The sequence below is a fragment of the Apostichopus japonicus genome, chromosome 3 (genome assembly GCF_037975245.1).
Source record: "Apostichopus japonicus isolate 1M-3 chromosome 3, ASM3797524v1, whole genome shotgun sequence".
In the NCBI taxonomy this organism is placed as follows: domain Eukaryota; kingdom Metazoa; phylum Echinodermata; class Holothuroidea; order Aspidochirotida; family Stichopodidae; genus Apostichopus; species Apostichopus japonicus.
The window spans coordinates 28,029,331-28,046,396 of record NC_092563.1 but is presented as its reverse complement, the minus strand read 5'-3'; the positions used below and the strand labels follow the sequence as shown (position 1 = coordinate 28,046,396).

Here is a 17,066-nt window from a genome sequence, read left to right as displayed (position 1 = left end):
AATTTATATGAATATTCCTTCCTTCCTTCCTCCCCCCCCCCCCCCCCCGCACTTGAAAAGATTGGAATGCTTTGCCATGACATTGTGCATGCACCTAGTCTAGAATGTTACAAAGATAAACTAACTAACTCTTGTTTTGTAATCTAAAAACTTATAACTCATATTTTGTAGCGCTCGGTTGGCGTTTTTGTTCTCTAGTAGGATTTTTGCCGACTTAACATTCAGATTCAGAAATGTTTGGACCCCCTCCACACCCGGTGCTCCCCCCAAACGAATACGCCATGTGGCAAAGAAACAGATTGTTCTACTGACTATCATTTTTTCACATCTATCTCCAAATATCTGCTGATTTGAAGCTGATGTAAGTTCGGAAGATGTCGGGGTCCTCAATGTGTTAGAGGAATTTGCCCCTTTACCCCTACCAGGGGCCTATGGCGGTTCCCCGGCACCGTACCGCGGATATTGCTTCTCGCCCACCTCTCGTAAACACAACTTTTTCCCTTAAACAGCCAGATTTCTACAAACAATAATGAATACCGCCATCTATTCGATTGGTGATTTGCCATTTACAATGGAGTGAACTGAAGAAATATCTTTTAAGAATAAATCATTAATTTCGTTTATATTTGATTGATTTTGAGTAAAGAAAAATATGATGCCATCTTTGAATATTAGTTTGAATCTTCAAATAGCTTCTTTGAAAATATAAAGAAGATATTCACAAATTCTTATTTTATTTTGATCCTTTGAAAAACAGAACGTACCAATGTGTCTAAATCCAACTCCTCACCGACTAATCTTCTTACTGGGCTATTTCCACGTACATGTGTAGAAGATTTTATCTGTAACTTCAGAAGAGTTGCTGTGATAATGATTCTATGAAGCGTCGAAGTTGCAATATTTTGTTATGATTTACTGCCATTAATAGGTGAGCTTAGAAATTTCTTGGTATGAAATAAATCGGTAATCCATCCAGCATATAGAACTAGCTCGACGCCTAGCGTTATTGAGAGTGTATACATACGTACGGAAGTGGGCGGTGGGGTTGAGATAGGCTGCACAATGTACATTGATAAGTCCATACTGTTACACATATGCAGTAGGCCTAACTTATGTTAGGCCCTATTGACACAAATCCACATTGCTAAACAAGGCTAAATTACAGTAGCTATGGCATTTTTGCCAAGTCCTGTTTGGTAAGGCCTAACTTAAACTTAAAGGCAAAGGCTGTATATGCCTATGCTTGGATCATCCTAGGCCTAAGCACTAGCATAAGTTAGGCCTTTATCATTACCATCCATTAAAAGAAAAAGCAGAAATTAAAACAAGCTATTTGTATGTGGTACTGGTAGCAGTGGATGAATTATTGTTGCGAGCCTAAATATATAACTGTAAGTTATGGTAACGTGCATGCATTTCAAAACATGATATTGGCAATGATTTGATAGTGGATGCAATGATGCAAGTAGAAACACAATCAGCTTTAACAGTTTAAAAAAGTTGTTTGTTGCTTGTCTTTGTGAACATTATTAGAAGAGGGTTAACAAGCTATTTTGTGCAGTATTTGTAGTTAGAAGCATTTTATAAGGTAAAATGAAATTCAACCAGTACTATTGAAAGGGTAGTAAGTAAATGAAATAAACAGAATTCACCAATGATCTAACATCCCATCTAGCCTTTTCTCCCCTCCATTGTCAGGGCTACCATATGCTCTGTCTCTGCCCCCTTTTAAATTTATCACATATATGCATGCTGTGTTTCAAATATTGCCTTGGATGGTTCAAGCTAACAAGATGAAAATAATTCAGTTGTGACTTTTCATTACTATATAGTTAAATAGATTTTGATGAATAAGGCATTACCAAGGCAATATGTGTGGTTTTCAGCATCATGATCATTAATCTCTGATTAAATTCTTTTACCGTAACTTTAATGCTTCTAACATTCTACGGCTAAAAACTATACTACATTATGGTCTGATAAGAGTTGGTGTTGGTAAATTATTTGCATCTGGTGAGATCACTTGTCAAACTTTCTGTGTCTCTTTTGTTCCTGAATTCTAGTTTGAAATCAATTGAGTGACATCATGTCGGTTATACAAGCCATAGAAGATAGGGTAAGTACTTCTGATAAGTCTTTCAAGCTTTTGTGACATCAGTGTGCAGTGTCTGGTAGCATGTCATGTTTCCTTATGAACCTCTTTGTCACCCCTATCAAAGCCTCTCCCACCCCAATGTCACCACCAACATTGTATCCTTTACTCGGACCCTTATGATTTGCGATTGCTGTATTGGCTATTTTAGTCAGCTGGCAACTACCGTTAGTTGATCAGGTTAGTCATAGATTTGGACAAGACGACATGGACCTATTGTAACTCACTTTTATGCAGCCTGGAATAATTTAGTGTTCAAACTTTCTGTAGCACTTTTGAAGACTGAATTTTGTCTCTATTATAAAATGCTATGCTTCGTGTGTAAAGAGTTGCTATATAACGTTGGGCTTGCATATGTATAGTAATTTTAATAATTTTGCTTAGCATTTTGCAAATTTGGGATACTGGATATTTTTATTGCTGTTTATGTTAATTCGATTCACTTTTTGTGAGTATCAGACTTACTTTCTAGTAACAGTGTTGAGGACTTAAAGTCGCAATGTTGATGTCTCTATAAGAGAGACCTTGTAAAAACACAGTCTAATAGATGATCGAATGACAAGGTGTAGAATAATAATAGGGCTACAATGACTCTATTACAAGATGTCTTAACGTCTGCTCAAGAAGTGTATCCATTAAGTCAAACTTCTCACTAATGCACTATAGAGATAATCTTCTCCATAAGTTGAACAGTACAAAGTAGCTTAAAGTAGTGATTGTCTGACATGGGAATGTACTACTCTGTTGCCTTCATTTGGGTAAAAGTTGGAATGGGTTGCAGGTTATTCTGGACATTTTTGGGGCATATTTTTGTATGGTTTACATTGTTCCTGAACAATAAACAAGAAAATGTGCTACAGCTACAAGTCATGTACTGTAACCTACAGTTTGACATTGTGTGCAGTGGAATGTCTACAAAATATCCCAGTTACATTTTTGTCAGTATTTTCCAAATTTTAATCTTTTTTGTTGTTTCTTGTTGTTGAAATGTAACATTTCTCTTCCTTTATCTTTCCTCCAAGTTGTAACCAAACAAAGTAATCCCAACAAATTTGTTAAACTAAACACAAAAGGAAGGTCCACAGGTAGGTACATTGTCCATCTCCATGTGACATGATTGGCCGGATATGTGGGTTTAACTGTTGCTGTGGGAGTTCACACATATTAACATTCCATCAAAATGGTCGTTTATTCTGCATGCTGGGTTATAAAATTCACAATTTATTACTTATTTCCCATGTATAGAATTTTGTTTTTTATTCTGAACCTAAAAACTGGGGATAGATTTTGATAAAAATTATGCTGTATCGCTGTAGAATTGAGTTGTAAAATTGAGCAATACACCATGAAACAGAATAAGTAAGAAGTGAGCCCTCTGTGGTTTGATAAATCAGAAAAGCTTCCTTACATTTCATCGCAAGTTTCTCTGTTAAAAAGATTAGAGCAATAGCAACTTATGTCCCTTAATTGTTTATTTATGCCATATTGTCTCTTAAACTAGATCAATACAAAGATTGAGCAAACCTCTTCTAGGTTTGGCCAATGAAATTACTCAATATGAAGTGAAAAAGAACTTTTCAAAGTACAGATGTTGTCCATGCCCACTAACTCGCTCTTTATTTGTACTGCTGATGTACTGTAACATGATAGATGGTTATTGAAATAAATTCCACCTCATTTAAAGTAATAATTTTTCCATAAATCTTTTGAGCATTTTTTATTTTAAAAATGTTGAATTTAACTGTAAATTTTTAAGTAACAAAGGGTAAGGTTGAGATGTGAAGAGCAGCTATTCTGCTTATATAGAGACTGACCCCACTGCTTGGCAAGGTTCATTATCACCATCTCCCATGCACTACCAATCATAAAATGAAAAGAAAGCATGCAACAAGGAGATACATTATTAATGTACTGGAATGTTTTACATGCTTGCTTTGCTGTTGATGTTTAAGTGTGTCACTGCACCTCTCTCTTATTACTGCTTTTATAGGGTGGTTTGTGTTTATTACAATATGTAAATTGTGGCATCACATTGAATTTGGCGGTTTGGAAAATATTTATCATACTCTATTTTTTTTATCTATAAGTTACTATTGCATGTATCTGAAAATGTCTAGTTTTCATACTATGATACGATGTAGTGATGTATGTTTGAAAAGTTGGGAAAGAAAAAAAAAGACGGTTGTACCTAAAACTGTACATAGTTGAGAATATTCCAACATTGGTTTGGTTAAGTCTATAGGAGTCATTGTGCATTGTAATTTGTAAAACCAAAGTTGAAAAATCTGAATCTCAGCATTCTTACAATCATCGAAGGTAGCAGCTGTCTTCAGCAGATGGTAGGAGCCTATTTGGCTTCCTGCTAAAAAGATAATGAATTTTCAACAACAGAATAATAATCATCAAAAATTTGGAATTGTCATCAGTATCACAAAATACAGATATTTGCACGTACGGCATATGACGTTATAATCATTTCTAGCACTGCATACTTTTATGTATCTTCAGTACTGAAGGTCCAAGGTACAATTTCAAATGTTTATATGTCTCTGGCAGTGCTAATGAACACACAACTGGATGTGCTTCTCTCCCTGTTAAAAATAAAGAGGAAGAAAAATAAAATGGAAAAATAGAGGCAAAAAGAAAATAGAAAAAGAATGCAAGAAATGGATTGCATTGAGAATTAATGTAAGATTTTTTTTCCATTTTAGTGTGATGAAAGTTGAAGGTTTACAGTCTTGTTCAAGGCCAAGGCCTTCTCACAGGACTTAAAAACACTTACCCCTGGTTATTGGTAACTTGTCACACCCACACACTAAAGTGTGTACAATTCAGACAATCCCTCCTCGTGCACCACATCTCCATGGGCCCCGGGGGACTACCCATAGGGTGCAGCCACAAACCAGCGCACACAACTATATTTACAAGTTACCTCACAAGTCTCCATTTATACATTTGGGTGAAGAGAGGCAATGGAGATTAAGTTCCTTGTCCAAGGACACAAGGTAATGATCTGGTTAGCACTTGAACCTGCCAACCATAGATTGCAAGTCCATTGCCTTAAGCACTTGACTACCACACTCTCTCCAATGAAGCTTCAGCAAGAATATTGTGAAAGTGATTAAAGTGGTGGTTAAATACAGATATCATAGAAATGAAAGTATAGTTAGTTCCTTATTTCATGTTTTCTTCCTGTTTCAACTTCTAGATATAATTACTCATGTGAGATATTATTATTATTATTCTGAGACTTCCATGACTTGAGCTCCTTAAAATTACAACTTGGTAAATGCAGATGTTTTCAGTAAAGACAAGTTTATCACTTGCAGTCTTATTGTTTTACCTTTCTTTGCATTTATCAAAATCCCTCTAGGCAACTTTTTTTCCCTACCCTTTCTGTTCCTGTGTTGTTACAGGAATAATTTCATGCAATTAAGTTGTAGACTGTCTTCGGGTAAGTTTTCCACTGCATTCCTTAAGTTGCCAGTCGCATTGTTACATTACCGTTGAGAGGTTCCAGATTACTTGAAAGCAGGTGAAATTCAGTAAGTACCGTGGTATTAAATGCTAGAACATGAAGGAACCTTACACTAGTCTGTAAGGAGAGAACTATGAGAGGGAAGGTTGTAGCGTACCTTAAGATTAGCGGTTATCAATTTGTTTCTGTGTGCCATGGGTAAAAGGGAGTATATGATTCCCTGGACTCTGGGCAAGTATCAACTAAATTGTAAATAATCAACAAGTTTTGGATACTAATCATGCCTGTCATCTGGCCTGAACATTAATGATGCGAGAAACCAACGGGATTGGGATCTGACTCGTCATGTTATCAGGTTGCTGCTCAATTTGCAAAACTTAGGCAGATCTGGATATACTGGACTGTACTGTAGTGTACTAAGTACTGTGTAGCTGAGAATGGTGTGTCGTAAGTCAGTTTTAATATTTCAAGATGAAGTGTTGTTACAATCAATCAGCCAAATAGCTTGGCATTCAGTTACTATCACTGTAGACTTCCAGTCTGGGAACACATGGAAGACTGCTAAGTTGAATCTTGAAAAATCTAATTTCAAGTCAGTTTTAATTTCAGTTCTCTTAATTGATTCCAGAGGTTATCAAATCTTGCATTAAAGTGAGTTGATCATGATCTGTAGTGCCTTAGCAGGACTTGTAAAGAGGGAGGGGTGGGCTGGGGGGGGGGGGTAGTTGGGTGTTTCTGTTGTGTAGTAATGCATTTTGATAGGCTGCTGAGAAGATTAAGTCCAAGGTAAGTTGTCTTTGCTTTCTAGACCTGGATACTGAATCTCATGTACAGGGGAAAACCTAGTTAATAAGGACTTATTCCTATTCTGAACTCTGGAAATATTTGCAATAGAAGAACATTTATCAATGAAGAGGTACATATCCGTTGCAAGTGTACTATGACATTTGTTATCTGTCATATAATACTCACTGTGCCCACTGCAGAAGCTGTTTGTAGGAAATTTAATGAAAGAACTTCAATTTAGGGATAAATTTAGGGTCATTGTTTTATAATCTCAACTATTTGTTAAGGCTCTTACAGACTGACATTTAGAGTGAGTAGAAATACTGTTGTTAATTGTAAGCATTACAGGCGGATTTAAGAAAAAACAGGAAGTAGGCTTTAAGCTCTTAATTTCAGACCTACAGTAAATATGGAGATTTGAGGCTTAAAAATGTTTTGGAATTAAATTTTTCCATTAGACAGTAGCCAACATTTCTAGGCTGTACATGATGAGTATTGATTCAGCATAAAACAGCTGAAAGTTACCCTAAAGAGTTGAAAATAGTGAACAGTATGTAGAGTATATATATACACAGTAGTCTGACAGTTAAGGTGTCTTGCATCTGAATTGAATGTGTCAAAGGAAGTTGTAATGTCACTGCGGTTCCGAATACGACCATCGAAAGTAGCTCACAGGAATATTGATTGTTTGATTTCATACAAACCAGAAAAGAGGAAGCTTTCGTTCCTCATCAGGAAAAGTGGGGGGGAGGGCAAAATTGCTTAAAGGGACATTCCTAATCATCCTGAGAGGTATTTTAGCTGCTTTAATCATGGGGCCAACGTCAGGTACTGTATATGTTGTACATTAATGATAAAAGTTTGATAAATGTGTCCTATTTTAAGGCTTTCTCTTTACATCAGGTGCATTTCATGTTTGGGAGGAAAATTTGGTATTATCATTAAGAAACCGATGATGCACATAGCAAATGAAGTTATTAACCTGACAAAAAAAAAAAAACATCATGTAATATACTGCAGTATGGAATTCAGCCATCTTTGAGATTGAATGAAGGTTTAAAAATTATGTCTTGTAATTTGTATGTGAATGATGTTCCTCCTACGGTTAGTGTGTGCGATAACAGGTGGTAGGGTGAAGAAAGGTGCATGGGATCATGTGATAGCACAAAGTGAAGGCTGCACTTACTATGCTGTAGAGTATGGTCCATACAAATCTTTAATAACTTTAAGAGGACTAAACTGTATTTAATTAAATTGTGTGTGTGTTTTTCTTCCGTCAGTATTTGTGGTTGCTTTACAATTTTTTTATTTTAAAGTGTCTTACATCTTATAAAGGTTCTTTTTGTAGTTGGCCAGAGTATAATTATATGAATTAAGTACATGTTGATATGTCAAAGTTACTGTAGGTTATAATACATACATGTGCATGTTTGTGTGCACTTGTTAGTTTAATAGCACAACATATTTAGGAAGGACGAAGGAAATAATCTATAGCCATTTTGACCAGTGTATAATTAATAAAAAACAAACCTTGTAATCTGAAGTTGGTAATTATGTGATTAGTGGAAAATATAAACACTCTGTCTGAAAATAGCCTCAGCTGTTCATAGTACTTTTGCCCACCTGCAGAGATGAAGAGGGGGGGTGGGGGGGGGGGGTGGGGGGAAGAGATCATATTTTGTTAATGTATGATAGTATATCATCAGAGAGCTTGTTTATCTTGAAGCTCAAATGCTGGTCAAGTCTGTATAGTAAGTAGCTGGAAGAGATTGTCTTTAGTCAGACATCAGCTATATATGTTTCTTTGATCAAGATTTATGAGATGCTCTATATGTTATGTCTGTTTGTTATGACAACACAGTTCATGGACATAAAGACAAGTATATTTCTTTTTGGCTTTGATATAGAATTTTGAGAGTTTAGTAGAAGTCTCTACAGCAGTTTGACTTTTGAGACTGTTGATAATTTCATACTGCTTTATGCTGTACGGGTATTGTACACAGTGCCGAGTTAATTAACTATCCTTTGTCTTACCAATTTCTCCTATGTTTGTACAGTATTAAGCAGCAATAGATCAAAATAATGCAGGTAAACACAAACAAATTTGAGGGGACCATTATGACCTTTGTATCAACAAGATTGTGATCTTAGTCTGTTACCGTTGGACAGTTCTACATTCTTTTCTCCGCACTTTCTTTTATCATGTTGGTTCTCTCTTAATATACTTAGTTTCTCTGAATTTGTCTGAAATGTTTGTTGATTCTAGGTCTACAGAATTCTGGTATCAAAGATTGAGTCATCAACTGTGCAATTTGACTAGAATGTAGCATTTACTGTACATTATATTCAACTATGGTAACATCTATGAATGAATTTGATTGCCTACAGTAACATGTTATCTGTGTTCATAGTACAGTAATATGTTGCCAAGCCACTGAAAGGGTTGTGTACAGTGTACAGAAGCTCATACATTGTGTACCATAATAAATTTAATAATTGTGTTGAAACTGACATTTATATACCTTGCATATGATAGTTCTATATGCTCATATAATTTTGGCATGATTTTTGTTACCCTTCATAGAAAGATTTAAAAAAAAAAGTTACAGGGTCCCTGAAATTTTGAACCATAACTACTGTACTATATGTGTGTATTGCTCACTGTCTCATTTTCCACATATTGAAATATTAAATCGTCGAGACTCTTATCACGGCAGCTGTAGTCACATATCACAGGACTACAGACAGTTCTGCTCGGGCATTTAAATTGACAAGATGGAGGGGAGGTATGGAAATGTTTTCAGTGTTCACATGTCATTAACTTATATTAAAACATGCATTGTACAAATGTACAGTGCTAACCAGTCTGTGTACTAGTGATTGAGTTGGCATGTATCCACGGTTTAACAGCTGTGGCTTGGATTGGCACATGCTTCCCAATGGGAGAAACTTCACTTCTTTGGCAAGATAGTTTAAATACAACTGATCTGTTTGACCTTTTACAGTACCAAGCCAAAATAGGTACATGGATGAGGACTATCAACCAATCAGTATGTGCTAATATGTATGAAACAAAAATACTCAAAGTAACATTTGAGATACCCTAACAATGAAAAATACAAACTGTATGATTGAAAAGTAAATGTGAAAGAATTAGTGAACTTTGATCTACGTGAAGAGCTCTTTTGGAGAATGTGATGTGACATGGCAGACACAGATAATCTATTTTTTAGGTACAAGGTGAACAGTAATACGCACTGAAATTTGCATTGAAATTGTAGAGACTTGTGGACCTGGGACAATATTTTGGGTGCTGGTGTCGATACTAGAGCATAAGTATTCAATATGCATGTTGTAAGTGATGGTAGACAGGGTTATATATATGTGCATGCAGGGTTATATATGTACATGCTTTGGCAGTAACTTTCACTTTAAAGGCAGATCAATAACTCTAGCCGTAACATTGCGTACTGTCACCTGGGATGTTGTATGCATGAGCCAAATAATATGTGAAGTGAATAAATTATAGTTTGAAAAGGTTTGAAGCATGGGTGTCGGAATTCACTTGATCTTTCAAGTTTTGTGCCATTGTCTGCAGTCTGCACAGTAATTGTGTGAATTTGTGAGCTATAATTCTACAATTTGCATCTAATAGCTCATAGGGCACAATATTGTGGAACAAGTTGTATTGCATATTTTAACATTTTCTATGTAAATAAAGATAAAGAAACAATACTGATGTTTGACAAGTACATTACATGTACACACATAGAACTTAGAAGGATAGTTTAATTACTACTAAACAAGATGGTGGAGTGATTGGTAAAGGAAACTTCCTGTAATACATACATTACCTGATGGAATACTGTATATCAGAGCCTTCAAGAGAGAAATCAGTTAATTACAATAAATTATACACTTTAGAGCACCAAGTGCTGTATTTGGTGAGCTTTAAGTGATGCACAAATTTCAGTCTGCTACAGTAAGAAGCATGTGATAAGATCTATGGACATGTGTAAGCTGATATGTTAGGTATTTTGTTGTTTGTGTACTTTGTCAGTTATTTAACACCAGCACTGTTTGGTACAATGACATTGACCACGAAAACTGTATTACCCTCGCCACACATATCATTCTGTATGATACAGAAAGCACTCTGCAGGATTTTATCATACTTTGTGAAGTTTTTCACATTCCACCCTTTTGTATATTTGGTGGTAATTTATGACCTTTCAAACAACTTTTGTTGTAACCTGAAGGGGAAAAGTTTAGTTCCAAATACTGTATGTACACTGCAGCTGTTACGTGCAATATATTCAATAGGTGGTACAGTGGCCAGACATGATATGTCAATTAATGCTAGCACCTGATTCATGATTTATGATATACTCATTCTGTAAAGCTGATGGACTATCAACACACACTGGTCACCTGTTCACAGAAGATGATACCCATACAACAGCAGTTTACATTAATGGAGATATCTTGTCGAGTCATGAGACATCCTCCTTATCTGTTATCTTGTTTGACACACCATACTGTAGTTAGTTAAATGAATTTCACCTATTTTGTCTAAACATACATTAGGTTAGATTAAACTTATGTGCTGCAAGCAGTACTTAACACCTGATGTGAAAATGAGAATCTTACCTAAATAATTTACATTCTATAGGCCTTTTACATACAGTAATTTACATTTTGTAGGCCTTTTACATGTTGTAAATTATGTAAAAGGCCTATTACTTAAAATTACATTTACATTTGTAGGCCTTTTAATAATTCTGACTTGCCTAGCATCTCAGAACTAATACGGTACATAGCTTTTATCTACGTATTCTGGCATTGAACAGTTTCTAATACTTGACTTCAGTGACTATGTGAAGTATTCTTTAATACAGCAGTATATCACTGAGGACATTGAATACTGTATACGTAGGTTTGTTAAATTTACAGGGTAGCTGCTTCCATTGAAGAGACAGGATTTCTCCTTAAGTGAGCAAGAAGGCGATAATAAGCACCATCGTGGTATCTCAATCTCATGAATATTCATTCACCTTGAGGTTCTAGTGTGTCACTCACAGTTAATGTAAAAATTAAATCAAGGCTTGCCAGCACTTTTAAGTTTCTTCATAACTGGCATTGAGAATTTGAAGGGGAAAAAAAACATAACGATGTGGTATTGTAACATTAAAAAGAACATAGTGTAGCCACACATTTTTATCATAAATTTGTGAACAGTTACTAATTAAATGTATTTCTTAACTCATTAAAAGAAAAAGTTGGATAAAAAGAAAATGGAAGGAAGAAAAAAAGAGAAATCCAGGAATACCAGTTTAATTTGTGCACTTAGCTTATAAGACTCAAGATCTGCACTACTAAATGTATTCAATCACCATGTTTGAGGTTTAACTGGATCATCACATGTAATCTAGTTCTTATATCCACTCATCGTCTGATGCTGCTACAAAGGACTGGTAATCTTAAGTTTCTATATAACAGAAGATCTCTGACCAGTATCTGTGGAATCAGATTACTAATTATTGTTAACGAGGGATTCTTTCAAATTTGTATCATGGCTTAGAGTTGAGAACTTATGTGTGCTTCATGCAAGCTACCAGTTGATGCATGACCAGTTATAACATAGTTTGAAGTAAGTTTTGAAATCAACCTACAGATGGTTTTGTACTGTAGTTGAGGATAACATATACAGTATACTAGGTTCTGTGGTTTGCTTTAGATGAAAGCAAGCCTATGCAAACTGCCAGTGGGATTGATTTTCAAACAAAACTCAGCTCTGATATATGAGGAATAAATTTAATCCTAACTTGGAAGTGTCACAATACACAACAACATTGATCAAAAGAATTAGGGTCCACACCAATATTCAGTAATTTAATAAATTCAAAAAGGAAACCTTTGCTTAATTGAATGCATAATGAAGCTTTAGCCATCACAGTATATACTGTAGTAGTGTAGGATTAAAGGCTTCAATTCAGGTTTAATCTATAGTGTGCTCTCACTTGTAAGTTATGCTTCACAAAATGTTTGTATTATGATCTAACATGGACAGCCTAGAATCTTACAAACTGTGAGACTAGTAAGGACAGCCTGTATATAAGTAGTGAACCCCATCTCTAGAATCCCTGTGACGATCCTCATGTTAGATCAAAGTTATTTGATTTCAACTGAGAATCCCTTCATGACTCTAAGATAAAGATCACTGCAGGTGGTCAGGTTGACTTTACAATAAAGTATTATTGACTTGTATCTTGAGATATGTTACAGAATGCACACTGTTTGCAATAATGGTTTCCCTCAAATGTTAATGAATGTACAGTATATATTTATGATTGGATGCGGAGGTGGGTGTGAGTGGTCTCAAGGAGGGGGGCGGAGGTGGGGTTACTAGTATCATCTTGTAAAATTGAGTACAGTAGGCTAGCCAAAAAAAAACACACACACTAGTATACTTTACAAAAAGTTAGAGAGGAGGTAACGCTTTGGGGTACCGTTGCAATCATACAACTCGATGTGATATTTTATCTCGTCTCTCAGTCTGTGGACCGACTTTGGAGTTTGAACTGCCATGCACATTGCTTATTGAAACGCAGAGAATTAATCTAATACAAGCTGTTTTAATTCCTCACTAATAATGAATATTTTATACGGTTCTGTGCAAAACGAGGTGAAGGAAGACTGTCTTAGTCAGAGTGCTTCGTCATTACGACGTCACGGTAATGATGAATAGTGCTCACATCACAGTTGCTAGTAAAAGGTATTAGACTGCTAGTGGCCGTGCTACGTAGAGGAACATTTCAAGAATATGGAATAACCAATGCAATCAATTTCAACCTGATTATTTTTGTTTTGAACGCATTTACTGAACTCTCAATGAGTGTAAATTTTCATATTTCGAAATTTCTTAAGAAGGTGGTAAAATGTCACATTACTGTAGGTGTTTACAGTATGCTCGTACAAAAGCATCATTGTTTTTCCCTTTTGTCTTGATCTTGTTGACAGCTTGCTAAGATGCCAGCACCTATCCGGTTGAAAGACCTGATCAGGAACATCAGGTCGGCCCGAACGGCAGCAGACGAGAGGTCAGTGGTCCAGAAGGAGATGGCCATGATCAGAAACATGTTTCGAGATGAGGACTCCACTTACCGCTGTAGAAACGTCGCTAAAGTACTCTATATTCACATGCTTGGCTATCAAGCTCACTTTGGCCAGGTGAGACCGGAATATATTCACTTGAACAATTTAAATACAACATGCCCATAGACTTTTGACTGAGTAGTCGGGAAGTGGGAGAGGATATGGAAACTGTGAAAGCTGTAGTGGTAAAAGAGACAATGTTTTAGAGTTCAAATTTTGTAGTAAATGAAGGGATTTGGGTGACTATTGTTATTCCTTAGAAAAATCCAAAACAGTCATCCATCCTGTGATGGCTTGATTGGACATCAAAGTCTTTTGGATTACATATAAAAGGCATTTTAAGTTGTCAAAAATTCAACAGTGTTTGTAAGGCAGCTGTGTATTTTCAGTTTTTGTTTCATCCATGTAAATTTTCATCAAAGATAGATGTGTTCAAGGGTATTGTTTATCTCAGATCTGTGTATTGTTCTCTACTACAGTAACAGGATCATGATGTGGAAGGCTTAACCTGTTCATCTAGTATTTTATATGTAGTTGTAGGCAATATTTTGTCCTTGTATGGAATGCTGTTTTAGTAAAGTTAGTAAGGAATCACTTGCAGTTTTCTTTATAAAGGTAATGTTTTGTATTTTTTTTTTTTTTTTTCAGCTGGAGTGTTTGAAGCTCATTGCATCTCCAAGGTTTACAGACAAGCGTATCGGTTACCTGGGTGCTACCTTACTATTGGATGAAAGGCACGACGTCCACTTACTAATCACCAACTCAATGAAAAAGTAAGAATGCATAGATATCCACAGGTCAGGGTTCAGCGATAAACTACCAATTGCCTTGACAGTATGACCCAACCTCCCCTTTCACCTCCTCCCCCCCTCCACCGCACCTTTGCCAAATTGACACAAGCTTTAAACAGCCCTCTTCTAAGAGTGATTTAGCTGGGTTGTCACTATGCCATGGTCTGCAAGTTTCATTTTATGATTCTCACCATGGAGTACACACTCATGGTAGGCAGCAATTTCACGCCTCTAATTTGTGTTGTTCATGGCATTTAGCATGAAGGACATTTATGTGATATATTTAAACAAATTCTGTTATGTACTACAACCCAACAAGTAGTCATGGAAAGTCACATCAGGTCGGTGCAATTAGTGTCTGCCTTAAGTTTCTGCCTGATCGAGTTGAAATCTTCAACCAGGATGTGATCTTGGGAGGGATTGAAAAGTTGTAAAAAATGATGTTTATTGGAGGTGTCAAGGTAGTTGTACTATTGCTATATCTGTATAGTCAGTTAAATGTTCCTTCTTGGAGAAATAGCTATGAATGTGTGGTTCATCTTGGGTATTTATGATCATAATTTTGGTTCAGAAAGGGTGTATGATGGGATTATCTGTCACTTACTACTAAGTAATGCATACTGGCTTCCCCAATGTTTTGTACATGTAGAATTCCGAGACAGTTTGGAAAGTAACCATTCAAAGCCCTTTTTTGATTAGCCTCATAAAATTGTCGCTCTTATCAATTTTAAGAACTGTCTTCTGTTCTTTTCTGTAGTGTTTGGCCTCTTTATCACAAAGCCTAATGACTTGCACATATGTCTATAAATGATTCGAACAAGTTGTCACAGTTTTGAAAGAAAGACGCCTTCTGGCTGTTTAAATGTCTATCAGTGACTTGTTCCGTAAAGCCATTGGAAGTTAATCAGTCTTCTTGCTCCCTTGTTACCCTTGTCAGTTTTCATTTGGAAAAATCCTGTTTGAAAATGGAACATCAGGCCTTCTGACATTTATACAGGCTATGAATTTACCCAAGCTGTTAAAGCAGATCAACAGTTTCTAATATTCAGTTACATAGTCTTATTTTGTATTAAATTAAATGGTTTCTCCCTTCTCTGCTACCATCCTACCATCCCTGCTCAAATCCTCCCATTCCTGCTCCCATCCTGCCATCCCTGCTCCCATCCGACCATCCCTGCTCCCATCCGACCATCCCTGCTCCCATCCGACCATCCCTGCTCCCATCCGACCATCCCTGCTCCCATCCGACCATCCCTGCTCCCATCCGACCATCCCTGCTCCCATCCGACCATCCCTGCTCCCATCCGACCATCCCTGCTCCCATCCGACCATCCCTGCTCCCATCCCTGCTCCCATCACTGCCCCCATCCCATCAACAGTAATATACAAACAAAAGAAGCAAAACAATGGAGAGAGACATTGCCTCAGAAGTTGCCGATAATATTATGGCTTTACCAAACTCTGCCTGATGGTGCAGAGAAGAATAGTAATCCGTGGTGGTAGCTCTGCCATTTAAAAATGAAACGAAGCTGCTTTCTACTTCCACTTCATTGTGTCGATGTCTTTGTTCTTCCAGTGACATGGGTCATAACACTCAGTACATAGCTGGTCTTTCTCTCAGCTGTTTGGGAAGCATCTGTTCTCCAGAGATGAGTCGTGATCTTGCGGGAGAGGTTGAGAAGATGCTCAAAGTGTCCAATACTTACCTCAAAAAGAAGGTGAGATTATTGTAATTTACCCCAAGAAAAACTAAAGAAATAAGTAAACTAAAAGCAAGGAACACACTCTGATAAAAAAGATATTTGTTAATATATGTTGTTTTTAGATAACGAATACTGCTTCCACACCTTGATACTGCTTTTCATATGGATTTCGCTTAATATTTCTCTTACTCAACACTTGTTTCTTCTTTGGTATTCTGAAGGCTGCCCTCTGTGCCACTCGCATCATACGTAAAGTACCAGAGCTTCTGGAGATGTTCATCCCAGCCGTTCGCTCGCTTCTCAATGACAAAAACCACGGTATGTTAATTTTTTCTCTGGATAAATCCCCGGAAAAAATTCATCCTTGAAAATATTTGCCTCAGCATTTCAGATCATGCTTGAGTCACCTTTAGGTGTGTTTATATTTGCTCTAGGTTTGTCATTGTAAATATAGATTTTATCAGTTTCTCTTCTAATGTCTTTGCAATATTCTCTGAGGATATTTGGTTGACCTTCAAATTGTCCGACTAGTTTGTGTAAAAATGTACATCTTTTGTAGCTGTTTATTTTCTAGCCTTTATTGTAAGTATTTCATCAAAACTAGTGGTATAAGAAAATACAATTGCAAATACTTTGAAATTCTGCTATATGATAATAAAGGTAAAAACAGATAAAAAACTGAAGAAGAAATCTTGTTACAATATTAGCAATGTATACAACATGAAGTGTCAACTTTGACTAGACTCCTGTAGCCTTGCAGACTATACAAATTTATAATAACCTGATATGTAGTAAGTGTCAGAAGTAAATAGAAACCTGTGATATCGTATATGATCGCTAATGGTGTGGACGTTATGGTATCATGATAGGGACTTGAGGTATTGAGAGGAAAACCAGAGAGCTGTCACAAGAATGGCATTAAATACATCATCATAAGTGGATATTCTGTATCAGATACATTGGCAGGTTATGTCCGTCACAGTTCCCTGTGATCAGATAAA

At 36.4% G+C, this 17,066-nt stretch overlaps 1 protein-coding gene across 5 annotated transcripts in view; it reads left to right on the top strand.

The window, feature by feature from the left end:
• Positions 1–763: 763 nt before the first annotated feature.
• LOC139965697 (AP-1 complex subunit gamma-1-like) overlaps positions 764–17,066 on the top strand; it is a 40,778-nt gene continuing 24,475 nt past the window's right edge. The window contains exons 1-7 of one of the 5 annotated variants that reach the window (XM_071968322.1): positions 764–928; positions 2,064–2,116; positions 3,175–3,237; positions 13,437–13,646; positions 14,220–14,344; positions 15,939–16,080; positions 16,287–16,383. In XM_071968322.1, coding sequence (XP_071824423.1) covers positions 13,446–13,646; positions 14,220–14,344; positions 15,939–16,080; positions 16,287–16,383 — 565 coding nt within the window. In that variant the 5' untranslated portion in view covers positions 764–928; positions 2,064–2,116; positions 3,175–3,237; positions 13,437–13,445. The remainder of the gene's footprint in view (positions 929–2,063; positions 2,117–3,174; positions 3,238–13,436; positions 13,647–14,219; positions 14,345–15,938; positions 16,081–16,286; positions 16,384–17,066) is intronic. The other 4 variants (XM_071968320.1, XM_071968321.1, XM_071968323.1 and 1 more) reach the window with 4 other exon arrangements.